Raw genomic sequence first — 27944 nt, forward strand, 5'->3', positions numbered from 1 at the left:
AGACAGTGTGTGTGTGTGTGTGTGTGTGTGCTGGAGTGTAGATGCTCCTTTCAGCTTGTTGCTCTGAAGCAAAACAAAGTCGTGTGCAGATCATCTCTTCCTGGTTCTGAATCTGTGAGGTATCATCAGTAGAGGTAGAAAAGGCACTGACAGCGATGGCTGTGCGCATCATACGTGGAATGGAAGACCTGGTGGCATCAGGCAGCCAGCTTGTCTGGAGCCTGGCGCATCAGACCCTGAGGAGGTGGTATAACCGTGGGCTGATGCCATGCAGACGCTTTCTGGAGGCCTGGTTCAGGATTGGAAAATGCTACCAGGTATGGTCGTTCCTTGAGCACTGAGAGCATAAATGATTTAATTAAAAAGGAGTTTTACTGATTGCTTTCTTGACTACATCTGTGATTAATTACTCGTTGCCAGATGGATTTCTTTGATTTAATTTTTATGGTTTAGATTATCTACAATCTCGCTTCAACTTTCCTCCAAGTGAAATGAGTCAGTACTTTTTCTCACTTGGCTCATTAGTGTATGCTTGTGTTTATTTGTGTGACTGTGAGGAGGCGCAGGCTGCCTCTTGGTGAGTCACAAAGTCTGTTTTTTAACAAGGGTCTCTCTCCCAGCACATATGGCAGTCATTAGAAAGCAGCATGACCAGCCGTTTGATCTCACTGTCTGGCTGAAGAGGAGAACTTTCAAAGTAGTCTTTGAAATGCATTGTTGCTGGAACACCTGAGCGCTGTCTGTTTGGTGAACACATCCTTTTCACATGCTCTCTGTGTAGACCTCAAAGTGATCAGATCTGTTTGTTTTTTTTTAAACTGTTTCCCAGCATAGTGCCACGTGAAAATGTATTTTGAGTCAGCTGGCATTTAGTACTGTTTCAGGATATTTTCTCACCAGTTCTCCAATGAGTAAAGTAATCTACCCTCAGTTTCAGGTCATAGTATTCTGACTCATGTAAGCCAACACAAAAATCATACCTTTTGAAAGCGTTAACAGCACCTGATGCTCTTGAAACAACCTACTTAGTTTCTTGTTTAATTTTTTAAAGAGTTCTCAGACTAAAACAGGTATCAGGTCCCTTTAATTTTTAACTGACATACCAGAAAGCTCAGAAAAAAAGTATTCACAACATTTACTTATGTGGAAGCATAGCACTCTATAAAAAGGAGGGAATATCCTATCTTTACCCAAGTAAAAGTACAGAGGTATTAGCAACAACATTTACTGAAAGTAGCATTTATAATTAAAAGAACTATTTGTACTTTTGACTATTTCTACATAGCTGATGTTAGCCTTAAAAGCTGTTCACTAGAGAGAATGTTGCAAGAGCAGCATCAAACTTCATTCCCTTACTCACCAGGAGCTGTCTCCAGTAGTGGAAAGCAAGCAGTGGTTGGGATGGAGCTGATCAAACAATAACAACACAGAATATTTTACAAACTGATCATAATTTTTTAAACTACAAATCTTAATCTGAAAAACAACCAGTAATAATATCTTTTAAATTCATGTGATGGAACAAGTGCAATATTTATGTCTGACATGTGGGAGGGTAGTGTAAGTGTAAAGTAGCATCAGATGGAAATACCCAAGTAATGTACATCAAAAAAGTACAGCATTTAGGTAAATGTAATTTGTTACCTCCCACCACTGTGTATCTGTATTTCTACACAGCCTAATTTGTGGTTACCTAGGGTGAGGTGGTAGGTTGTAGACCTGATCAAAGCTGCAGGGTGGGCCCAGCCCTAAGCAGGTCAGTGGCTGAAGGTCGTGTGAAGAGAGCACCTCTGGGCTCCCTGCCCATAATGACAGGGTTGCGGGTGGGGCGGGGGGGATCGGTGACCTCCCTGACACAGCTTTGACCTCTCTTTTTTATCATTGAAGACCTTGTTTTGAAGCTTTCCTCAGTTAAACTGAGAGCAGTTTCTGTCAGCATAAATTTGTGTTTAAAACCAAAAAGGCAATGTTTTTGTGAATATACTAGAGTAGTTTAGGATAAGGATATGTCGTTTGATGCTGAGTGTTTTAACTATACGTTCAACGTTTTATGAACTCTTTAGAAAGTGACATGGGGAGAAAAAAGAGAAAAGGGATTCTGAGTCACGTGCATTGATTTTGAAGGTGAATCTAAAATTCAATGGCTGTTTGTGAGCTTGAAATCAGACTGTTAACTAAAGGCCTTTGTCAGTTTCTCCCTGTTTTGATGTCACTGGCTAACAACAATGCAGCATTGATATATAGGCTCTTGGAAGGATTGTGGTCTGGATAGCTACAACAATTCATGAAAGGATTACTATAGTGATTAATCCCTGATTGAACAGCCACGATAATTTTTCCTATAAAATCAAATCAAATCAAAAAATTCCTGCCGTGCAGCTCACATCAAACTTGGACATAGAGTAGAAGGAGTGGGTATGTCGTTGAAATCTGAAAACAAAAAGTTAGCATATGACCAAGTTAGTGTGACTGCAGATGAAGCCCTTTGTTGAGCAGCACACTCTGCCCACAGAACTGTAAATCTCACTGAGGTTCAGGGCGTTGAAAAACAACAAAGTGGAAAAGCAGCTTGTACAGTCTAAAAGTGAAATGACAGCTCTGTTGTGGTGCCGAGAACAGTGTGTCCTGGTAGACTGAAGTTTAACACCATGCCAGAAAGTGTCTTCCCGCCCCTGCGGTCACACTGGACGTCAACATGACCCTCACTTTCCACCGCAGAGGCCAAGCAGTTGGATGCCACATGTTTTTCATTGAAGTCAGAGAAATAAAAGGCGCATTCCTGGACAGAAAGCGGCATCAATACACTAACACAAACTTTTGGCAATGAGATAGTGTTTCTGAGATCAACAGTAGTAGGATGTTGATGGTAATGCTATAATCTGAACAATGTGGGTTTACAGAAGGATGAATAAGAAAAGCAGTTTTCTTATTGCATGAGGAGGTTTCTTTTTCTGATTTTGTACCATACTCCCAATCACTAAAAGGCATATTATTATTTGATGCCTCCACTGGTGGGCAGCAAAGTCAGGATTTTTTTAATTTCATGCAGTGGCTTTAATTAAAGTAGCAATAGACAACTTTCTCCTCTGGCGTTTCCAAATGGCATTTATGTTGGCGCTGCAGAGGTTTCATCGCTGCTCATTTTAGAAAAGTCACTGCCAGGAAATGTGTTACTTGTTTATATTATCAAACAGACAATGAATCATTTGTCTGTTTCTGGCTGCTAGCGGTATCAACATGGCTGCCGCTATCAGCCTAGCAAAGCAAGAAACAACTGGAAAAATCCCAATTTGAACTAGAAACTTGGTGTCAATACTGTGATAAAGGCAGAGTAAAACACCCAGTTGTATTAAGGGCTGAATTTCTGCCCCAGTCCAAACATGACTTTCTCCATCAAATAATTGCCTGAAGTTCACTCCTGTTTCACTTCAGTTTCTGTCACTCCCTCTGTTTCCCTCTTTGCATCCTCTGAAAACAGGACTCTTTTTCTTTTGCCAGGTAGAGTTCTGTGGTTGTTCCACCAACCATTATTTCTGCTACCTGGGGAAAACAAAAATGGCCTTTTGGTTGCTGACAGTGGCAGACTCTTCAACTGAACTTTTTTTTTTTTTTTTTTCAAATGTTCACATTGAGTGGCAGCCAGAATTGCATAGTGAAAGGGTAGCTCATAGGGAACCAATCTAAATGCTGATGGTGTCATTATTCTATGGCCATTTCACTGTGCAGTCAATAATTACTTCATAATAAGTTAAAACAAAAGTTACCTATTGTTACGTTAATTGATTATTTAAGCACAGTGTTATCAGAATTTGTCCAAGGAATTGAACAGGTTTTAAAATATCAGAATATGAGCCTGAATGTTGGCAACAGCTTAACACACCGAAGTATGACCTAAATATAATTCATCACTAAACAATAATATTTCTACCTTGTCCTGTATGAAAGGCAGTTCTGCTGACTGCAATAGACTGATTCTAAAAACTATTCATCTTAAACAATGGAGTGGAAATTCAATTAAACTATGCAGCACGACTTCATTGTCTTTTAGTTTGGTTGCTTTGCAGCAGAGGAAAATGTGGGATGATGACATTTCAGGGTTTTTTTTATTAGACCAATGTTGTTACAGAGGAAGGATACAGTGTGCAGGGGAAAAAGACAATGGTGTATATGGGACCTAATGACAAAAGAACCTCGTGACTCGTTGTTTACAATTTATAGTGCACTTATAAAAAGCTGAATTATGGCTGAAATATCTCTGCTGCACTGTTTTTTCACACAAAATAAAGACAATGCTCTTGCGTTGACTTTGATCTCTTGGAACATGGGTCCCATACGGATACTTGCCTGGTGGCTCTCCTCATCATTCAAGACAAACATGACATTGAGATAAGTCACTGTTCCTCTACCAAATAAAATGCAGTCATTACATCCTTTGGCTAAAAGGATGGCGGTATGTGCAGAGGTACAGATGGAGGTTGAGACAGTGTGTGTTGACTCTTGCAAATCTCATGTGGTCTTTTTTTTTTTTTTTTCCTCTAGATGACCGAAGGTCGTCTTTGCCAGGTTCTCCTCCTCGATGGCAGAAACCTTGAGCTGTTGGTGCAGGTAATGTGTGTGTTTCAGTTGGTTTCTCAGTGAGATGTTTTGTGGACCAGTAATGGGATTTTGTCATGTGTAAACTTGTTTTGTTCCGTCTGAAATTTTTTATGGTGTTTCAAGCACATTACTGTAAAAAAAGATCTAAACTCAACCGCTATGTTTTTATCCAAACTCTCTAGCCCAAGCTGTTGTCTCGAGAGCTGTTAGATCTGGTGGCCTCACATTTTAACCTGAAGGAGAAAGAATATTTTGGATTGTGCTTCATAGATGACACGTAAGTACACTTCCTAATTTAAGTGATATAAAAGAGACAAAAAAAAGTGATATGTCCTCTTTAGTGTGGCTGTGCTATTTTATTATGTTTTAATTTAATGAAAGTGATTAGTTGATTTATAACCAATCCTTGTTTGCAGAGTGAGAGAAATGCTTTAAGAGAGGAAAGAAAAGAAGACAGAAAATTAAGATAGCAGTATTCCAACATATGATTTATTCTTCTATTCCTGCTCAGTGGCCAGAATAACTGGCTCCAGCTGGATCGTAAAGTCCTTGATCATGATTTCTCCAAGACTTCAGGGCCTTTGGAACTCAAGTTCCTTGTGAGGTGAGTGCTCTCGCTACGAAAGCTTGCCAGATGTGGAATACTGGTGTGCCTTCTCAGGCACATCAGCCCATACTATTAAAAATATCAGTGTTTTACATGTAAGAGTAGTGAATGACAGAGGCATGTTGGTCCAATGAGAGCTTCATGGCCTGCAAGACTTATCCAAGCCAGCAGGTGGCAGTGATGGAGCATAGTTTAATTCCTGCCAAGTGACTGCCATACTATAATACATCGCTTAGGACAAAGTCTGCAAATAATGCTGAATTACATCTGCACTGACATTCCATTTCAAGTGAACATTGCTTATAAACTCTTCACAGGTTTTATATTGAGAGAATCACCTTCTTGAAAGAGAACACAACAGTGGAGCTGTTCTTCCTGAATGCAAAATCTTTGGTGTTTAATGTAAGTGTTTTTAAGCATTTATTTTCTGAAAGCATGTATCATATATTTCTTTTCGTATCTAGTGACCAAATTTGGCATGTCCTCTAGTTTAAGGTTATAGCACACAGTCATTGATTGCCTTATGACAAGATGTCCTAACCCAACTATTATTTTTGTTTGTTAGTACCATGGGCAACATTTCATTCAGCTGATGGTAGATGTCCAGATGGTCACATGATCAATACGTTAATTTCATACAGTCTTTGCTTAATATAAATACCATTATTTGAGAACATAGCATAAGTATATTTTTTCCTAAAGCCTATAGTTCAGTACAGTTCATGACTTCTTGAAACAGAATTGCTGTGCATACATAGCATTTCTAACTCTTTATTCATCATATCCTATTAATTGAGCTAATACGTGTCTCTGAATTTCGGACAATATGTACGTACAACAGTTACATGTTAAACTCCTCAAGATCTCACTCTCAAGCGGTTATCCATAATGCTGCATTCAAGTGCTGTTGGAAATTCTTGCGCATAACGCAAAGTTAATGACTCAGTGTCATGCAGGTCCTGTTTTATTGTTGACCATTCAAACTTTAGACCTTATAAACAACTTAGTAAAATAATTACAGTCACATGCTAACATTTATGTTTTGTGTGTATATTAGGTACGGGTATAAATTAAATAGGCGGTTGATAAACGAGTATGAGGAAAACGTGAATGCAGCCTGTGATCAAACGTTGCACTGCAGTTTTTTTCGCGGGGAGAGCAGACTGGTCACCATGGGAGACGGAGACTGTTGAACCTGCTTTCGGACCGTACCACTTTATCGATGGGGGCTCTAACCTCAAACAGGACCTTCAGCTAGGCTTACTGCGCACCATTCTGTGTTTTGTCGTCAATAAAAAAATGTCACGATACCTTAGGGGCTGAAAAACAGTGTCAGAGACACTTCTTAAACAGTTTTAAACAGCGTATTGTCTCACCGGCAGTGGTTCAGTCGGTAACGGTGGGACCGAGGTACGGTACGGGAAGATTTTTTCTCAAGTCAAGTGTTTCGGACAGACTGCACTTTGTGTGTGAATGTTTCTTTTAAAAAACATGCTAATTTGACCATTTTTTACAACAGGAGACCATCGAAGTCGAGAGTGGGAATGTTTTCAAGTTAGCCGCATTCGCATTGCAGGTAAGAAAGAGTTTGGCGCAGGCTTCCCAGACTGAGATTTTGTCACTCACCCAAATGTGAATGAAGACGCTCGGGGCACTCAGCATTTGAAAACAGTTGTCTCTTGAGGTTTGCTTTGGACGGAGCTATTGTTAAAGAAACTGACCTTTTTATAACAGAATTGCCCTCTAAAACGAGCTTGTGCTTCATGGCAGCGTTTATTATCGTGACCTTAGAAAAAAATAGATACAGTCAAATTAAACGTGTTGTCATTCAGTCGTGGAACGTTACCTTTGTGCGATTGTGCAGGTGGCTAACATTAGCACGCTGGTCAATTCAGTGTTGTATTTTCTTATAATGCACATACTAACTGCATTATTTTCCCTTTTTAAGGAGGCCAAAGGAGACTACAGCAGGTAAGAAGTCATGAATACTATAACGTAAAAGCCCTTAATGAAAGAAATACTGAAAGTTCTACCTAAAAGGTCTTTGTAACAAGTTAACTCTCTTTTAGTGAGCTGTACAGTAGAATTGGGGAATAATCAAAATACTACTACTTTTTCTTCATTTAAAAAGTTAAATTTACCATGATATTTTGATATTTTTGCTCTATTGGTATACATTTATGAACTTGATCTAGATCTAATTGATCTAGATTCTGCAGTTGAATGTACACTTTGCACAATACATGAAGTGTATGTCGGTGTACAAGGAAGAATGGTTTGATTTGTCAAGCTGTTTGGTCAGGGCTCAGTGCATAAATGATAGCTGTGTATTGCTAGTTAATGCTTAACTTGACAAGCCCTGATTATATTTCACACTGGATTTCCCTTGGGTAATAATTTCCTTGATTTTGCTCTTGTGATATTGAGCTGTACCTCTGCTGGCTTGCTGCCACCCACACGGTCCAAAGGTTTCCTTTAAAATCAGAACACTTGTTCTTTTGTCACACAAGTTGCCTGATAAGGGTGGACAGGCAGATGTAACATGTTTACAGTTTCAGCGAAACTATACAAAGGCACTTCTTTCACACATGTTGTGATTGCATCATCTCCCCATCAGTTGACAAAAACAGTGGCACTTGTACAAATACATGGACATAATGTACGTGCTTCGGTCATTGACAGTGGTGGAAGATTCTGTACTAAACCTCCATAACCTCTTCACTGGTTGAGATAATGTTTTCATAGTGGGCCTTGCTCTCAGAGGCGTGACCTGCAGATAAGGTATGTTGTTTTTTTTGCCAGCCATAGGAGTGAAGGGCACTGGCTGCCTTTACTCTGCCTGAGTGAGTGGCTGATCAGGTTGAGGCAGCACAACCTGTGTGTTGTCCTAGTGCTTTGCCTCTAAAGGCCTCTCTCTGTCCATTATGTGAACACAAAGACTTCTGCTCTGTAAGGAATTGCACGTGTATGGTTTGAATGATTTATGCAATGCTGAAAATGCAGTTTGACCCCTTCCTTTGTTCTCTTGCAAAAAAAGTAAAACAAAACTTGGCTGCATCTGCTTGTGCTCTTTAACTGCACTGCTATTTAGGAACATGATTGACCTGATAAATGTTAATTACTGTTTATCACAGATTTAGTTCAGATTAATGCCTTAGTGTTTTGATTTAAAACTACTTTATTCTTGGGGTGTAGTGTGTCGTTTGAACTTTCAGTACATGTAGGTGTGGGGATGGGCTGTTCTTTGTCCTGACTCTGAAAGCACAATAAAAGACAACCTGCCAACAAATCTGGTAGAATCAGGGAGAATGGGACTGTGTCCAAATCACGCTGTCTTTTTCTTATTTGCACAGAGACTATTTTTCAATGCTTATGCTGATTATGGTTTCTATGAGGTTGTGAGACACTGACACTTTTGTTTCCTGTCAGTTGACAACAGTTATAGGAATATTTGTTTCCTTCTTTGAAAGAATGTGTAGAAAATGGCAAAATAAAGGTGTTATCCTCAAACTTTGCTCTCTTTAGCACAACTCTGGCTCCAATATCTAACACTGTGCTGGTGCATCCCCCGCTGTTCTGTGGCAGTATTTCTCATCCCTGTCAGTGATGAGTCCTTTTATTTCCACTTCTTTGAGAGAACAGGCCCAGTAAATCCACTCATAAAGCATATAATATAAATGTGTCTCCTCTACACTGTATCAGCAAAGGGCCCTGGAGCAGTGAGATTAGCTGTTGAGGAGTTAGGGAGACCTCCTCCTCCTTAAGAAGGATGAGCCAGGCCCACTGTCCAATGGTAGACAACTTGGCGTCAGGAGGACTCACTGCAGTCATGTTATTGTAGCGGTGTCGGCCAACCCCCTGCTGTGCATTGAATTAATGCACCATCAGGTTTCACATTGTACTTGTAGCGTATCTGAATTCCCTTTCCTATGTTAATATTACATTGCATCTTGTTCTTACTACACTGATTCACACATTATTGCTGTTGCTTGCACCACCTGCAGGTATAACCCACAGCTGAGTGTTACTAATGTTCTCTGGAGGATGATGAAAGGCCCTGTGGAAAACGTTGGAAATCACTGAATTGATTGATGTCTTTAATTATTGCAAACAGTTTTAAGAGTAACTGAGGGGGATTTTTTTCTTGTACAATTGTAATCAGCTCTGGCAGTGAGCTTCAGACATTTGTCTGGGCCACTATATATTAAGAGCTAGTAATTTTAAATTAACTTTGATTAACACAATGTCAGTTGCATTCTAATTGTACCCACATGAATCAGTATTACACCCAGACAGTTTTAGTCCTCAGTTCTATTTGCAGGTGTAGCCTCTAGTTAGTGGTTCATTCACAGCAACAGGCTCTCTCATTGTGCTCCCTCCACAGTCACCACGTCTCAGCCCTGTGGAATAGCTGACACATGAGTATTATCTCTCCCACACTGAGTAGGCTGCACTGGGCAGGGCTGTACTGGGTGTAGGAATTGCCCCCGCGCTGCAGGCTGCAGGAAGATAACAGACGTAGTAATGAATTCCAGATTGCTGACAGGGCAGCACGGCTGTGGAGTAGATCACCCCGACAACGCCAGGCCCCAGCTCCCCATAAAATGTATGCCATCAAACACACAGCAAGGTGCCGTGGCAGCAAAACCCAGTCAACCTAGGAGTGGTAGCTACAGGGAAGAGTGATTCAAGTGCCTCTGCCCTTGCAGTGGCTCACCTTTGTTTTTGTTTAGTAAGCTGGTGCACATAACTGGATTATAATGTTTTTGTCCTGCCATGTTAGTGGCTGTTAAATTCCATTAGAGTTAAATTGACATTCATAAAAGTCAAGTTAAGGGCAAATGACTTCTGACCTAAAATCAGCCACTACGTTATTTTCTCATGTTGAGGTAATTGTTAAAGACATGGCTGGTACAATGGTTGAGGATGTTCTAATAGTTTATACTACATATGGTTTGACCTACACATCTGAGTTCTGTCTGAGAGGCCACTGACTATTTTCTAATAGTGCAGGGGCTTGTACAATACTTTTCAACACAGGCAGAGGCTGCCAAGTGCTTGTGAATGGCTTTTGTTCAGGTCTCCAGTGGACTGTCCCACCAACCCAGAGCCCTTTTTGTCCAGCAGAAACTGTAGACCCAGTGCTCCCTCCTACATGATGTTAGAGTGACTCATAGTTCACTATCATAGACCTTGACAGTGACAAACACAACAATTTGTCTGTACAGATAACATGGAGAGTTGCTGTGTTTATTATGACACATGAAGCCTGTGCTTAACATTTTTGGCAGTTTGACCATATGGGTGAGAACTGTACCCACTGCATCTGTCACGGTGTAATCCTTGGCTGAACTGAAATCTATTACAATTAATAAATAGTGCATAGAATAACTGTGAGGTGCAGCACTGTAGAGAACCTGCATGAAGTGGCTTTGATATTTTTTTAAAAGATTTTTTTGCCAAACTCCTTAAAAGACTCCCTGTAACTTAAAGGGGCTGCATGTGCTTTTATAAATGAAGTCTGGCAAGACATGAGTGGAGTTCAAGTTTAGTCTTGGCAAGCAGTACTTCTCTTTATAGATAAGAAAGATGAAAACAATATCCTGACACTGCACCTTTTCTAAAGGTTTGCAAACATGAATTATTGCTGCCATGCCTTAAGATAGAAATTCAAACCACACTGTGAAAGAACAAACACATGGGGAAAAGTTCTCTACACATTTTTAGATTTGGGATTGAGGTTCTTGTGTAAATATTTACGCTTACTTTCCTTATGGTCCACATGCTGGTATAGGACATCCATTTTAAGTTCATAACAGGATACTTTAGTTTTCTGAATACAGAGATTCTCGTGTCATGTGTAGGAGAGCTGGTGGTAATAACATGTCTCTCATCAGTCAGCAGTGTAATTTTGATGCATTGCAGAATCTTTTTGCCCCTTAAAGGGAGATGGATACTCTACAAAGCACTCTGTTGTTGTGAATTAATACATTTGCTGTTCTATAAGTTTGTATATGATTTTTTTCAGTGCTGAGACTGCCAAATCAGACCTGAAGGAACTTCCGGTTCTGCCCACCAGAGTTTTAAGGGAACACCCATCTCTCAATTACTGGTAAGATATCTGACCTCTTGAAGTCTCTGAAAACCACAAATTGCATGGGGGTTAGTTTTTGGGGATCACACAACCTTACAGATAAACCAATATCATAGTCCCTCCTTCACAATATATGCTTAGAAAACAGTTTCCCTAGAAGAGCAGTTTTGTGCAGTAAGGTGAATTCCAACCTCCCTGATACTCAGCAGACAGTTTTGACTCTGATGAGGTGACTAATTAATGCCTGGCTTTTGTTAATTATGTTTACCCAATAAGCCAGAGAGAGCAAAGAGAGGTGCTGACAGCCACTGACTGTCTGAAGGACTGCTGTCTATCTCTTCACTCCACACTGCTGTTTGTGCTCCAATGCCTACCCCCCCACCCGTCTTTTGGTTTAATGATCATCTGAGGTTGCTTCGGAGTTAAATATCCAAATTAAAGTTATAGTGTTATGGTGCATGGGTGAGCACACATGCACATCTGTCTCTTTCTGTCTGTCTCTGTCTGTTAAGCCGCAGTGAGTTTGCAGTCTCACTATGCTATTAAAAGGGATGATTACAGTGGGAAGCAAATCAGATGCATTTGCAGGAGAAGAGGATGAGAGCCATCAGCAGGCCAGTAGGCCAGACTGCATTTTCTGCATGAGCAGGCAGAATGTGTGTCAAAGAGAGGGCCCTCTCACAACAATCCCTCTGTGGCTGGAATGTGTAACACTTGATGGATTATTCATTAAATGTTTTATCTATCCATTTGCAGTGAGGACAAAGTGATTGAACACTACAAGAAACTGAAGGGACTGACCAGGGGACAAGCCATTGTGCAGTAAGTTATGAAAATAAATACAGTATCTATGGTTTTTAAAATTAGTTTTCAAAATGAACTGTCCCTTATGCACTACTGTCTGTGATTCCACAGTTCAACATCAGATCTCCCTCTTTGACCTCATGGGTTTGCACTGTGGTTGGCTGTTGTTAAAGGAGGTGGCTGTCACCATGCCAGAATGTGTCATTAATTAGAGGAGGTGCTCTTAGTGTAGGCAGCCAGCCAGCCTTGAGAGGATGTCAGTCCTCCACTGGGTTTTTTCCTGTGACTGTAACTCAGAGCAACCCTGGGTCATTTACGCTCTGATGATTTGTGCCCTTGAATTGATCAATGGACTCTCCCTCCCTCTGTCACGGCCCTGAAACAAATCGATCAGCTTGCCACTGCAAATGACTGTGGCTTCTCAATGACTGTAGCTTAAATCCCACTCTGTCTGTTGTACAACAGCCACCAGTTGACAGTGATGAAGTATAAGTGGCTGAATTCCTGTTAACCTGTTCCTCTTCCTCTTAAGGTATTTGGCCCTGGTGGAGTCCTTGCCGACATATGGAGTCCATTATTACCCAGTGAAGGTAAAAGTGGTGCCCTGAGTCATACAGTAGCTTAACCTTTCAAGAAGCTTTTCATTTCTTTTTCTGCACCTAATCTAACACATCAATCTAGCACTTATTCACTTAATTTTATAACATTTTGTTTGATGCTTGCATAATGAGACCATTTCCTGTGAAAAATCTGTCCTGCAGCTAAAGCAGCCACACTTGTGTTACTGTTAGAACACACAGACCTATCCTCAGTCTGCTTGGGTGGGATAAGAGACTATGACTGGCTCAGTCTGAAATTAAACCTTAAATCATTCAAACCGAAGTCATGGATCCACTTAATCATCATTGCACATGTTTAGCATGATGAAATGATTCCTCTTACTTTCTTTGTTTTTTACTTGCATCTGTTAACTTTCCCTACCAGACCCTATTAAATCAAGGTGTCTGAGGAGATCAAACAGTGGTGTTAAAATCACTCAGTCAGGCTTGCAGAGATTTTAAGGCCATTAATGTATTTGATCTTTTCTTGTGTTGCTAATGGTGTGATCCTAATGGGGTAATTGCTTTAGTAACAGGCCCCTGTTTTTTTTTTTTTTTGCCTCCGAACATTCCTACCTGTAATAAAAAGCTACCTCTGAGCTACCTCTAATGATGATTGTGTGGTGTCTGTGTGTGCTTTCATGCAGGACAAGCAAGGAATACCGTGGTGGCTGGGAGTCAGCTACAAAGGCATTGGCCAATTCGATTTGCAGGATAAGCTGAAACCAAGAAAGGTAGGTTGACGTCTTTTCACAGCTGCTGTATTTGCCTTAACTGCCTTAGTTTTTGTTTTCTTGTGTGTTTGTTTGTGTCTTGTTTTTCCCTTAGCCATATCAAAGATCTATGGACAAAGGACTTCATAAACTGTACATGTTATGAAGCCCTCTGGGACTAACATGGGGTGTGGGCTTTATAAATAAACTTAACTTAGTTTTGTTACAAAGTGACATTTAATACTCAAACTTGTTATTCTTAAAATTACTTGTTTTTAACTTTTTGTGGACGTATTTCTTATTAAGCACTTGAAATACTTAAGTTGCCAGTTGAAATCTCAGCTTGTTGTTAGTCCATGCTTCATGTTAGCTGGTTAATGATCCATCCAAACTGTAAATAGGTGTAATTAAGACCCTGGTTCCCATGTCTGTCAGGAGAAGGAGGAACACAGACGGGGAAAATATTTTAGAGTGTCAGTATAGAATGTGCTGTGTGCAGTCAAGGCTGAAGGTGTAAGAGCAAATACAGTAAGGCCCAGTGTTGGCTCAGAAAAACAACAGTGTAACTGGCAGTTTTTGATTAGAAAAGCTTATCACTGGGGGCAGTATGCTGTACAAGTAAATTCCTTCCTTGCAAATCAGTTTTTGTACCTCAGCAGTTAGATGCTAGTATTTAGCTTAATGGTGGATCTCAAGGTATTCATCTGGTCTGAAGGGAATCCATAATATGCCTATTGCTGGACATACACAAAAATGAACTGCTCTGTTCCACAATTTTTGAGCGTGCACTTTTGTCTGTGATTACCATCCCCTTTGTTTGAGAGGTGTTATTTAATAGTGGTGTTCCCTACCGGGTATTTCTCCCCAGTCTCTTTCATTAGACTCGTCATAGCTGTTGTTATAAGGCAGGAACCTGTTGACATAGTGGGGGATGTGCTGTTACACTGAATACAGCGGCATTAATGGGCACAGCCACAGTTTGTCTCTCCCTAACCCTCCTAGTGGAAGGTGTAATTATGCTGCTCTGTGGGAAGCTGTGGGCCTCTGGGACTTGTGTTGGCACTCTGCCAACCTGGGTGGGTGAGTGCGTGTTTGGTGTTGGGGGACAGCAATGAGGGTGTTGGGGTGCTGGGAGGGACCATCAAAACTAGACTTTGCCTTCTCCAACTCCTCCACACAAGGAGGGGATTGTCACATGAGAACCTCACGAGAGTTTCCTGTTGTGGGGAAAAATGTTGCTTTTTTAAATGACCTTTTTTGTTGCTCTAGCTGATAATTGGAAGTGTATGGCTACTTTCCATTGCCTCAAAGGGAGTCCTCTGTATCTGGTGAATATTGATAGTGCTTCCTGTCTTAGTTCACAGCCCCTGTATTCAACCCAGCCCATCCCTCCTTGCCCTCTGCCCAGCCCTTCCCAGCATGCTGCATTCATTAGGTTAATCTGGTGTGTGTGTGTTTGTGTGCGTGTGTCTTGGAGGGAGCACAATTGATCAAACAATACAAAATAGTTATCTGTGTAGGGGGCAGGAGGCTCGATTCAGAAGTGGTATAGAGGAGGGTTGCATTTTTTAATATTCTAAATCATTCTTTTAAGCTTGTTGTTTATGTTGTTTAAAGTAGCCAATAGCTTACCCTTGCATTATCTTCCCTGCATGCATGCCAGTTTCATCACTCCCTATTGAATATCCTCAAACCAGAAACACTGCTCTTCCTACTGTGTTTAAGAGAGGTGCCATATGTAGTAAAGTAAATACCCTGTAATCTCTCTGTTACAGTGACAGCGTAATTAAGCAGTCTGCACATAAAAGAAAAAAAAAAACGATGTTTTATTTGGGAAGAGATTAAGGTTATTACAAACTATTCAGTATGAGGAACACAAATGTATCATTGCAACAGTGTTTCCAGGACATACAATGGGACTGAGGCAGATGGCAAGTCAAGACTTAATTCTTCCTTAAATTAAACCAGGAGACTTTTCTGACTCTGTTCCTCTCTCTGTTTCATTTGGGCTCTCTCCCAGTGGGTAATGGGACACTCTTAAAGACCACATGCTGGTCCACATTTATGATGAGCCAGCAGAACCAAAATAAATCTTCAGTTTATTATGGATGACCAGTGTCAGCTTCGGGGTGATAATGACATGATATGAAAGACACGAAGGGATTGTGAAGTTTCTTTGGGAAAAGGAAAGTCAAAGAAGTTTTAATGAAAACTGAACAAATGCTTTCCCTAATCACTTTTCTTTTGATTAAACTCAACCTATCACGAATCAAAATGGAATATGTTTCCTTCTGGTGTCTTCCTGCTGTCAGGGTCTTACAACTTTTAAGTTATGTGTCATGATGTGGAAATGTACAGTGTTGCCAACCAGCCAGGACCGGTGTGTGACGTGCTACGTGAAGGGTGGGGCAGATCTTTTTCTGTACAGGCGTGTGAGTCAGAGCCTTTGACACATTTTCATCCATGTATGCTTTAGCAGACTCATGGCTCTGGGGGTCCTTGGGTTGTGGGTGTGAGCTGGCTCTGAACACCCTGATCCCATCTGAAACCACAGGCATTTCTGGCACAGTTCCACAAGCTTGTAATGAGACATTTGGCAAAAACAAGGGAGATGTAAATACTGAAGATAGAGAAATTCTGTATATTCACTCAAATCATGACTGTACTGTGAAGCTGGTGGTTTCAGGAAAATGGTTACTTTTGTTTTTTCCTACCTCAGAGTTATAGTGTTGAGTCAGTGTTTCACATAAATGCAGAGTATTTCAACTTGCTTGTTTACAGAATGATTTTTTGGACTGGTTCCTCTTTAAGAGGACTACTTGCAGTCTTGTGATTGTAGAGTTTGAGGTGTGTCAAATCCCTGACATATTTTGGCAGTGTCTCCATCTATTAGTTTCATCTGTGAGCTGGCAAACAGGTGTGGAGTTTCTCTAATAGGAGTGATCGAGTGAAAATGTGTGTTTATTGCCTAGACCTTTGTTTTCTTTTGTTACAATGTAAATGATGCTAAGTGATAATGACTTGGGGATGTGAATTGCTGTGGGCTTCCCTCTACAATGGGATGGGGTTTTTGGATGCATCCTGCTGACTGGTTCCCATTGTTCATTAAGTACCATGCTCTTTGTTTCACTGGCAGACGGACTGTGTAACTGATAAGGAGTGCAGTATTGGCTGGAACAGCATGTATAATGCTCCACTATACCCACAACCATTATGATTATTATTATTAACCATTATGTATTTTCTTAGTAGAAACCAAACATTCAAATTCATTGTTTTAATGGGCAATAGCAATATTGAGACTACGTATTGGCGAGAGGATACACATCATGACACAAGGGTTACAATTCAGTTTATTGTGATATTTTGCAATGCTACAAGCCAGGCAATCTATTGCGATTTTTAAAAATTACATTTTAGGAAAACTGTCGTAGTATAAAATCAGAGTAAAAAAAGTTGACTTATTTATGCAGTCAGTACAGCAGGATCTCTATCTGCATTTATCACAGTCCCAGTAACATCCATCGTCATAGTACTTTGTGCAATCTTAGGAAAACAATTCATACTTGCAGATATCAGTAAAATAAAAAAACAAAAAAAGTGCTGTCAGGGTATGGTGTGAAGAGACTCCACTGTATTCATCTCATTACAGAAGCTTTCATTCTTTACAACACTGAAAGGGTGAATATCTTTGCAAATGAAATAAAGTATTGACTGAGTTATTTAAGTATGGCGACTTGAGGTTGTTACTAACTTCTGTAAACCTGTTGAGTTGAGAGGGATTCACTTGTATGACTTTTTTGCTGTCCCATAATTGTACATCAGAATGGTGTCTTGCTAAGTGTGCTCTCAGACTTACTGTGTTCTATACATGGAGTGTTTTCTGCCTGGTTATGGGCCCATGCTATTAATGATTAGACCATAATGACAGATTCCTAACATGTTTACCTAGAGGGGGTGATGGCACAACAGTGCTTTGTGTGGTATATAAAATGAAAAGCAGGGAACTTCACAGACGAAAGTGTAGTATTCAAAGTCTGTGTAGGTTTGATGGCTTATCTACGAGTGATGGGAAGTAGAGCAGAGGTGAAATGTCTTCAATCAAGGAAAAACCTGGCCTGCAAAATAGTCATGTACAACCTGCTCATCTGGTCTGGCTAAAAGGGGAAGTGAGCTGTGTAAAAGAGAGGGAGAGCAATGCAGAGCAGTACAAAGCCTTGAAAGGGGTGTGAGGTGTCTGTGATGTCAGAGGAGGGGGGTGGTTAAAGGGGCGTGACCAGCTCAGCTGAAACTCTTGCAACACCTATCTCCCTTCCTGAGAACAGACAAGAGAGAGTATTGTTCAAAGAAGCTCTAGCCCTGTGGGAAACTCAGTCAAAGGATTCCAATACAAACCCAGGAGAATTCAGTAAGGATTTGATAAGAACAAAAAAAAAAAACCTTCACGGTAAGCCCTTATATTATGTCCACCTTTTACCTGTCAAGCTGTTCTAAATACTCAGCAGGTTTTTATGTTTTGTTTTTCTCATGTACCTCTAAATAGTCTGTCTGGTGTGGTGCTGTACCTGCTTTCCGTGATAGAGGTAAAGGCATTCTGTCACTGTGTGAGCGTCACTGTCGTAAAAGAAAATATGTAATGTGCAGGAGTTGGTTTGCTGGGTATAAATTATGCCTATTTAGTATGTAAGTAAGTGTCCTCATATGTGACAGATTTCTTTCACAAGGCAGAGTTTCTCACTTGGAGTACGAGCTATGTAATATACTCTTGTAGTGTCATCATTTAGGTTGAAATAAGTAAAATGTTTTTTACAAATTTTCTCCCACATTAATCTCAATCCCAGTGTTGTGCGGTGTCTTATTTTTTTCCAAAATGAGAGCAGGAGTTGTTCTCAGGCAAGTGGCTCCAGATCTGTTTAGTGCGTGTGGTGTCAGTCGAGCACATGTTTCATTCTGACACGGAGAGGTCTCTGCCTCTGTTTTCCTCCACAGCAGAATGAAATGAGAGGCTGGCCTGACGCCTGGCACGATTTCCCTCCCTGCAGTTGCAGCAGCATTATAATTGCTCCTGTGTTAGCCTGAACTTACACCTGACTGGCTGGCCCTCTGAGCTCCATTCACGGCTTCAGCTGTTATGCTGTTTCTGCTAATGTTGCAAGTTGACCATTTAAAAAAAAAAAAAAAAACTGTGCTAAAAGCAGGCTGCTGTGGCAGTAAGGAAGCCAGCTGTTTTAATTCTTGCCTGCCTGTGGTGTAGTCTTGTGGTGAGATCGATCCTCTGTGTTTGGGAAGCTTCTAGCTTCTGGGCAAATTGATACAAATGTGTATTTTACAGCCTTTGTGTATCAAATGACTTTTCTGTTTATGTACTGTAAATCCACATTTCAATCAATAATCCTATGTTAGCTTGCGTACTCAGCAGTGTTTAATGTCTCTCTTCCCCTCCCTTCCGCCTTTCTCCCAAACTCTTTCTTTCTCTCTGCAGTTGTTTCAGTGGAAGCAGTTGGAGAATTTGTATTTCCGCGAAAAGAAATTTGCAGTGGAAGTGAACGACCCACACAGGTCAGAAAAGGCAAACCTCTTTATTTATCTTAACTGATCTTAATAGGTACTTTCCCTGTTTTTGAAGTGTTCCCATTTTAGCTACTGCTCTCTTGCCGCTGATGTCCTTATCCTACAACTTACACACTGTGAAGGGCATCTGCAGCCTGTGGCCCATTTAGGACAGCATGTTAATGGCTGTAACCTGTCTGTTAAATGAGTGCTTTCCTACTGTTCAAGGGCTGTTTTATTATTCTAAGGATGTTATAAGACCTCCGCTCCTCTCTCAGCTTTAATGTGGCAGCTCCAGCCTCCAAAGCTGTTATTAAATCCCACTGTCTGTTTCAAAATGAGTTTGACGTAGCAGCTTGTCTCCTCTTCAGTAAATTACTACACAGACATCCACAAGTTAAATTGGATAAAGATTTTATAGGCATTCTTTTCTAATCTTTGCCTAACATGTTTTTAATCTCAATGAAAACCTTGTGTATCTACCACCAGCTCTTTAGTTGTTTGTATGTAGCTACTGAACAGAATTTTCTCTTGGATCAGCAGTACTGAGTGTCTGTCTTATTATCATATGCAGAAGAACAGTTACCAAGCGAACCTTTGGACAGACTGGCCTGGTTATTCACACATGGTATGCCAGCCACTCTCTGATTAAAACCATCTGGGTGATGGCCATCAGTCAGCACCAGTTCTACCTGGACAGAAAACAAAGCAAAGTAAGTCTCTGTTTTCTTGTTTTATGTTGTTCACATTTCCTGCCAACTCAATTACATAAGAGCCTGTCTAATACTCCTTTTACATTGATGCTTGACCTTTTATAGAGAGCTTACTCTGTGTCCAGTGACCCACTTATAGTTCATTGTATTCTTCAGTGGTCACTTTGTCAGTTAACTGACAAACTTTGCAAGTTAATTTTGGGTGATATCTTCTGTTATCATTAGATCAACTTGTATGACAACATGAGAACAGGTCAACAGTATGAGATATAGTGTTGACCTGTTTTCACCAGGCTTTAGAATAAGTAACCGAATCAGAATCAGACTTTATTGCCAAGTAAGTTTGCACATACAAGGAATTTGTCTTGGTATATTGGTGCCAAAGGACAATTATAATAAAAAGAAAAGCGCAAAAAGCAAAAACTGATATTTACTGGAACATAAGTAAAGGACCATAAATAAACATAATTAATTTAAAGTGTAAAGTGTAGACCTGTAGGCAGATTAAAACACACTGAGCCAGTTTGAATATGGACTGAAATTCTGTTTAAAAAGTTATTGTGCAATGTCAGAGCCTGGTGTAAGAATGACATGTTCATCATGTGATGCACTGCCTGATCCGTGTCTCATGCCTGTGAGTTGTGTAAATAGCTTGACAATGGGATATGACATGCCTACAAGTTTAATATAAATGGGTCCCATCCTGGTCAGGTCCTTGGTTTAACAGAAATAGAATTGCTGTTGTCTGTTGGAAGTAACAGGGATCAGGTAGTTCAAATTGAAAATGCAAAAGAGCTTATAATGGCTCTGAAGGAAAGATTTTATTCTCTGCTGACACAGTATTCAGCCAGTATTATAACCACAGTACTTGCTATTCCTATACCTATTTTTTGCCTATTCCTATGCCTATTTTTTTGCCTTATCTGGAGCTTAAGAGGAAATATACTCAACTCAAAGTTGGCTACAGTGTGCCATATAAAATTAAATGTGAAGTGTTTAGCTCTGAAAGGATACATGTATTTTATGGCCGCACCAATAAGAATAAATATGAAGATGCACAATGTGTTCACAGCTCAGGTCCTTGTGTGAGTATAAAAACTTGTCTCAATACCCTGAAGATACACTTGTGCTTAATGTGTTTGTGTTTATGAGGCATATTTGCTGAGCATCGGGGCTATTATGAAGTATTAGTAGTGTGTGATGTGCATTTTGTGGTAGAGATGGATGAGCGTGTGCGGCTGCAGTCAAATGAGGTTATTCAGCTTCTGTCTTCCTCAAAGGCAGATGGTGTGTCAGTGTTCATCCAGGAATAGAGTCCACACTGATTGATGACAGAGCAGTGCGCTTGGAGTACCAAGCATGCAAATGGAGCTGCCACTATTGCAGTGCGCTATCATTAAAATGAAATACTCACAGTCATTCCCTACACCACTCTTTTTCCTTCCTCTCTTCCCTGTTTCCTTCTGCTAACTGTCTGTTTCTCTCCCCTGCAGTCAAAGATGACCACAACCAGGAGTTCGGGAGACATTGCCATGGACCTCACAGAGATCTGTGCCCCACGGATTAGCAAACTTTCTAGCATTGAGAGCAAAGACCAGCTTATCATGGCCAGCAATGGAAGCCTCATCTCAGCTGGTAAGCAGAGAGTTAATCAGTTAATGGCTCCTACTCCACATCAGGTTGACAAATGATGATTTATGGCCATAATTTGCAGTTAATCAGTCATGTGCTTATCCCAGGTTCTGCTGACTCTGAAGTCAGTGAAGAGCAGAAGAAAGAGAAGATTGCTGAATTAAAAAAGAAAGAGAAGGACCTTCAAGACACACTGACAAAGAAACTGGAGGAACTGAAAAAGATCTGCATGAGAGAAGCTGTGAGTGTCTTTCTCATTCTGTTGTTTTACAATGATGTATTAAGTGTCCGAGCTCTCAGCTGACTGGTGGTTGTTCTTACTTGCAGGAGCTTACAGGCAGATTACCTAAAGAGTATCCCCTGGCTACAGGTGAGAGGGCTCCCCAAGTTCGTCGCCGTGTTGGGACGGCCTTCAAGCTGGATGATCTTTTCCCCTATGATGAGGTTAGTGTAGCTATGGTTTCATTGTGTTTTTGTTGTGATGCATCTCTGCCTCTTATGTAATGTAAGAGTGTTTGTTTACCTGGGGATCATTCAGATAATTTGACTTTTGAGAATGAGGATTAAGCGTTTAACATGTTTTGAGACTTCCATTGCATGTTTTGAATGAGACCTTTGTTGTGAGTTGCAGCTGGTTTCCATCTACAAGTTAATGTGGAAAATGAATATGAATGAGAAAATACACGTGAATAAGAATATATGAGCACACTGAAACTGAATGTTTTTAGATACGTTCCATATAGTCTCTTTTAACACTGAGATGTTTGAAGTCTGTTTCTTTGTTCAGAGTACTGCTGCTGACAGGACTTGCTGTATTTTGGGGAAATTCCCTGTTAACTGTGTGTGTGTGTGTGTGTGTGTGTGTGTGTGTGTGTGTGTGTGTGTGTGTTACCCTACAGGACCCACAGCTGAGGAATTTGGAGAGCATGTTTGCCTTGCAGCAGAAGATTGTGGAAGCAGCAATCAAGTTAGCTAGCGAGGATGACCTCTGCAAAACTGTGAAGAAGAAGAGGAGGAACAACTTTCTGGATGCAAAGAGGAAGCTGGAGGAAATAGAGAGGGAGATCAATGCCTACAGGATCAAGAAAGGAAAGAAACCCACCCAGAGAGCTTCACTGATCTTAGCAGGTATTCAACAGACATCAGAAATAACTACAAATTCATTAACACATGGGTAACTGTCACTTTCTGTGAGAGGAAGCATCTCTTAATAACCATTTTCCCCCTTCTGTTGCCAGATGACATCAACCCTTCGGACCTCAGTTCTCTATCTGACAGCCTCACTCTAGATGATGGTGAGTGTATAATAATGCTCAGTGTACATGTGTTTACACCCCCCACCCCACCCCCCATTGTTTCATTACAGATTAGTTTTACTCAAGTTATTGCCTTTATCTCCCAGATGATGAGCTTGGTTCCCAGAGGCAGCGGTCCAGATCGGTGCAGTATTCCCCAAGACCCCACCACGCAGAAACGCTGGACATCCACTACAACAAAGACAGAAGGGCCTCTGCCAATGACCAGCATGCAGACAGCAGGTATACAGCTAGTGCTGAAACCAATGGAGCATATTAATTTTTAAAATTTCCAGTGAATATCTGACTCGAGGCCTTAAGCACAGAGCTAGTACAGACCTGTAGAGCCGATCCAGAGCTACATTCCTGCCAGTCACCTCCTCCCTCCTTCTCCTGCCTCTCCTAACAATCTCCCTCTTATCAGCCCAAGTGCACCAGCTTTAAAAATAGATGGAAGAGAACATGTCGCTGCCTGTGAAGGAGCAGACAACAATTCCAAGTTGAGAGGAAAAGGGAAACAGGAAAGTGGCTCTGGAAACTTCTTTTAAAAGGCAGCTACTTCACAGCTGTTTACAGAATGCTACGGGTGATGTGTTGGCCACAGCTTCAGAGATCTAAGCTCATTTTAAACAGCCACGATGCTTGCTGTTGCATGGAAGGAAAGATCAATGGACTATGAAATTACAGTCATTCAGGTGTAAGTGATGACTAAAGTGCAGCATTTAAGCACAAGCAAGGTGTTTTTTTTTCCCTTCAGTCTAGAGAGCAAAGAAAATGAGGGTAGAGGTGTTTATCTTGATTTTAAAAAAAAAACAAAAAAAAACTCTGCCCTCAGGAGGCGAATGCCCTGAAAATACTGTTCTTATCCGTGTTCCAGATTAAATTACGGCCAAGTCCAGGAACCGCTCCACTACAGTCACCGTGATGCCTTATCAAGCCAGAGCAGCCCGTTTAAACCAGCCTCCAGACAGCCACGTGATGCCCGGAGCATGCCCCCCACCCCCCTCCTCACCCGCAACGCCTACAGCAGCACCCAGCTCAGGTACAGCCTCAAAGATGGACCGTGTATTTCTCTTTAATATTTCTTTCGTCGACTGTGCTTGCGTATTTTGGTGTAAATGTGGGTTAAAACATATATTTTCCAATTGCAGATCAGAGGATGCTCCACAACATTTCCGCCAGCGTAGCGGGAGCCTGGAGTCCCAGTCTCAGTTCCTGACAGAGACTGAACCTCCTGTTCCAACATTCACCTTCTCCCCAGCACGGCGCAGCAATAGTACTGAGGTCCTCGATGACGGCTCCTCCTACACAAGCCAGTCCAGTGTGGAGTACAGTGGTCCCGGTAACCACACCCACAGGCGCAGAGCTCGCGGCCGCCACAGAAAAGACATGTACGCCAACACAGGCAGCATGCCCAACCTGGCACAGCCCGACACCCGCTGCTACGCCTACCAGTCTCGGGCGCGACCCACCACAACCGCCTACTACGTTACAGGCTTTCCTAGCTACGCAGACCCAGAGCCTTACGCCAACGGAGTCTACATGTACGACAACGAGATGGAGGGACACTACAACGTCAATCCCTCCTACCACCTCGCCCCAGCAGCTTATCACAGTAACGACATGCACAGCCACTATCGGTAACGACGAGATAGATGGCATGTCGCAAAACCCGTACGCCACGCTGCGGCCACCCAGGAACCGTCAGGTGCCCCGCAGCAACGAGCAGGTCAGCAAGAACATCCAAAAGGCTTTGGTGGCTGAGCACTTGAGAGGCTGGTACCAGCGCAACGCTCCACACAAACAGGCCACATACAACTACGACTACGACAGAGGCTCCCAGCAGAGCCTGGGCTATCAGACCATGCCTGCACCCTACAGCCACAATAACAGAAACATCTCCTACTCATCAGGTCAGACCACTATGCCATGTATAACACAGTCTGTAGTGCATTATGTTGTTGACTCTAGTTTCACATGTAGCTGGGTCATTAATTAACCTGTGCTATTTTTTTCTCCAGTGTCCTCAGTGTCCTCCACTGGAAACTGGCACAGCCACATGAGTGGTGGTATGTTGGAATATGACATGCCTGTGCATGCGCCACCGTCCTACTCTTACAGTACAGCCCCCTATAGCCACTCCGCCCACAGCAGGTGAGAAAAAAAACTTGGCCTCCACTCAGCTCTTTATCCAATAAGCCACTCCCTGATCCTCCTTATCCCCAGAGCTAAGCACTAGTGTTTAATTACCTGGACTGGATGGCTACAGAAAATATAAGCTTCTGTTTGTTTTTGTTATCTCCTATGCATAACACTTAGATGGAACTAATGTGTAACTGGTTTTACCTTTTTTATTTAACTTTGTCCATAAGTTATTAAAACCAGATTCCACAACATGTATCTATTAAATGTGACAGCTTGGCTCAGTAGGATTACAGGATCTGTGCAGCCAGCAGTCACTTCTTCCTCAGAGCTTAAGAATGGTTCTCCTCTCCTCCTTAACTGTCCACTGGCCCCTGCTTTCTTATAGATATGGTGCCTCCCAGCTTTTAAAGGGCCCCTGGCACAGCCCTGATGGCCGGAGGCGCTGTGCCTTTTTCCCTGCTAGTTCTTCCTCCTCAGCTTCCTCCTCCACCTCCTCCTCCTTTCCCTCCTCCTCCTACTCCCCTGGCTGTCGGGTCAGACAGGTGGCCTCCAGCCCTGCACAGCCACAATCTTCCAGAGGGCACAGGCTCAGTAAGGTGTCCTTTGCTAAAGGTAGCTCATAGTAAGTAAACAGCAATGGCCAGAGCCTGTACGTTTGCTTCTTTGAGTTTGTCCGCAGTGTGACTCCGTAGTCTGCTTGTTGATGTTTTGAAGTGAACTTTGCATTTTTGAGATGCTTTACTGATTGTCCGTATGATAAGGTAACTGCATGGCTTCTGTAAAAAAACATGCCTGCCCCAGCTTCCATGTCTGGCAAGCATATTGTCATCCAGTGGTCACATTTATCTGCAGTGTGCCTTTGCTGCTCAGTTTTTTTGTTTTGTTAATTTCCCTCTGCTGTTTGCCTTCTTCTTGGCCCATGCAGAGGTTCCCTGCCCATGTGCTGCCATTCACCCTTGACTTTTGCCCCCTCTCATGTGCAGATGTCCCACAGAGTTTGAGTGGCGGAGCTGTGATAGGATGGCGTGCCCTCCGGGGCCTTTAGAGAGGTGTGGTGCTGTTGCCTATGCTACTGACCAGGAATATTAACCCCCTCCCCCCAATAATCAAAGTCACAGCACAGAAGAAAGGGTGAGAGCTGAGAATGTAAAACTATCCCACACGGTTATCATGGTGATGGTGATGTGTCTTTTTTTTACTCGTGGCAGGGACTGACAGAAAGCTCCAAATCATCTTATTTGAATCTTTCTGATTTTTGCTGTATATCTAGGGTGTCTTGTGGTGGTGGGAGAGCACTTGTGTGGCAGAGGGAAAATGTGACCCCTGAACACTGTCGCATTTGAAGGCTATGCGTGTGTATAATGCCTGTGCATCTGCTGTTTTGTTGGGTGAGAATGTTTGACCCTGGGTTTAAAACTGAGTTTAGCATTAACATGCCTGAAACATATGTTATGTCTTACATTAATGTGTTTTGGTTGTTTTTTTTTTACATTTCTACTTGGAGTTCAGCTCCTGATCTTGGTAGAGTTGGATTATTGCAGCCCCAGGGTTAATTCATTCTAAACTCATGGTTTACCAGCCACTAACTACGTTCAACTCTTGACCTGTCTAATGTGTTTCAATCTTGTGTGTTTATTGCAGATCCTACATAGATGTCAGCAGCCAAATGCACACTAACACGGACCCAGAAGACCAGATTTACTGGCACGAAGACTCAAAACCAGGAACAATAGTGTAGTTGCCTGTTATCTGTTATCGTGCTGTATGAATTTTTTCACCATGACAAGTTGTCATTGTGCCTTAGACTGCACTTACCTGTTTTTCTGTAAAGGGGATCCAAAGAATGAAGGAACATAAAGTGGAATTCAGCTTGCAAAAGAAATGAAGTCTTCTTATCTTCTTTTGTCATGAAATTGCCAAACTGACCCAGATCCTTGTATTTAAATCATAACAAACCCCCACGGAAACGTCTACGTGCGTGGATTGCGAGTGTTTGTGGTGATGGCACTTGTGCACTGAAACTATACCAGGACCTGCTGTGGACTGTGTGGTATAGCCGAAGAGGAATGTGGACTAAACTACTCCAGTGTTTCTCTGTAGAGATGCCTACTTCACAAACCCAGGAATAGGTGTGTCTCCTTGAGATGATACTGAGCCGTAATGATCAAGAAAAATGACTCATGCCGATTCTACTACTTACCCACACGTATGAACACTGTAACCATGAAGGATCAGACAAGGATTGATTAAGATATTATCAAAATGAAGGATTGAACTCATTATGAATGAGTCAAAAAGATGGCTACTTCCTGGAATATTCTACAGCTCACCAGATCCAGTTTTATCAAACAGCATTGCTTCAAAGTACCACTGTGCTTCCTGTACTCTTGTTTGTCATTTACAGAGTATTCAGTCCATCTCACTGTCAGTACATAATAATTGAGCCAAATCCTTCTGTCACACCATTTGAGTATTACCCTGAGTCACCAACTTTGATATTACTGCCACATCTGATCAGTCACTGCAGGAAGACAGAAAATGGAGTTTAGTTTTGTTGTGTTTTTTTTTTTTCCTTTCTTTTTTTGAACATGGTTATTTCATCCATGCTGGAAATCATGGACTGGTGCTCCCAATTTCTCTCAGAGAATGAAGCTGTATGTAAATGTTGGTATTGTAAATACACTGGTTCTGTCTTTTTTTTTTTAGAGCATTTTTATGTATTTGAAAAGCATGTAATATATAGTAAACAACTGTTGTTAAGCTGGTTCTTAGTCATTTGTATAATTGCATTTGTTTGAATAAAAAAATCAGCATTTGAATCATTAGCGCTTAGAGTTGAAGTTTATATTTACTTGAAAGAACATCCTTATAGACTTTGAAGCTTCTCAGGAAATGCAGTCAAAGGAAAAACAGTCCAGTCCCCCTCAATGCAGGAAAAAGCAGGATTTAAATCCAAATCCATTAAATTAGTTAGTGAACGTCTGTTGGGCCAGTCCAATTAATGAAATGGGGTTTGAATAAAGTATCAACACTCACAGAGGAAAAACAGCTCCATAAGCTTACTCTCATACATTTTATGGCTCTGAAAAACACACTGTGGCTTAGGATGGTGGTCTTGGACAACTCTTAACGCATAAATGCAATCTCCACGTATAAATGGTTTTGAAACTGCTCATCTGGGATACATTCAAGAAAA

General features: G+C 41.5%; 1 protein-coding gene across 1 annotated transcript; it reads left to right on the forward strand.

The window, feature by feature from the left end:
* frmd4ba (FERM domain containing 4Ba) lies at positions 1-27567 on the forward strand. The gene is given in 24 exon segments (XM_051074301.1): positions 1-317; positions 4540-4605; positions 4779-4873; positions 5108-5200; positions 5521-5605; positions 6723-6779; positions 7152-7174; positions 11232-11315; positions 12054-12119; positions 12634-12691; positions 13348-13434; positions 18896-18972; positions 19538-19676; positions 21170-21311; positions 21416-21549; positions 21636-21752; positions 22208-22436; positions 22547-22603; positions 22711-22846; positions 23481-23645; positions 23755-24241; positions 24243-24516; positions 24625-24757; positions 26390-27567. Coding segments are annotated over 24 exon segments (3063 nt in total). The 5' UTR covers positions 1-155; the 3' UTR covers positions 26487-27567.
* The last annotated feature ends 377 nt before the right edge of the window (positions 27568-27944 follow it).

This window comes from Lates calcarifer, linkage group LG12 (assembly GCF_001640805.2).
Source record: "Lates calcarifer isolate ASB-BC8 linkage group LG12, TLL_Latcal_v3, whole genome shotgun sequence".
NCBI lineage: Eukaryota > Metazoa > Chordata > Actinopteri > Centropomidae > Lates > Lates calcarifer.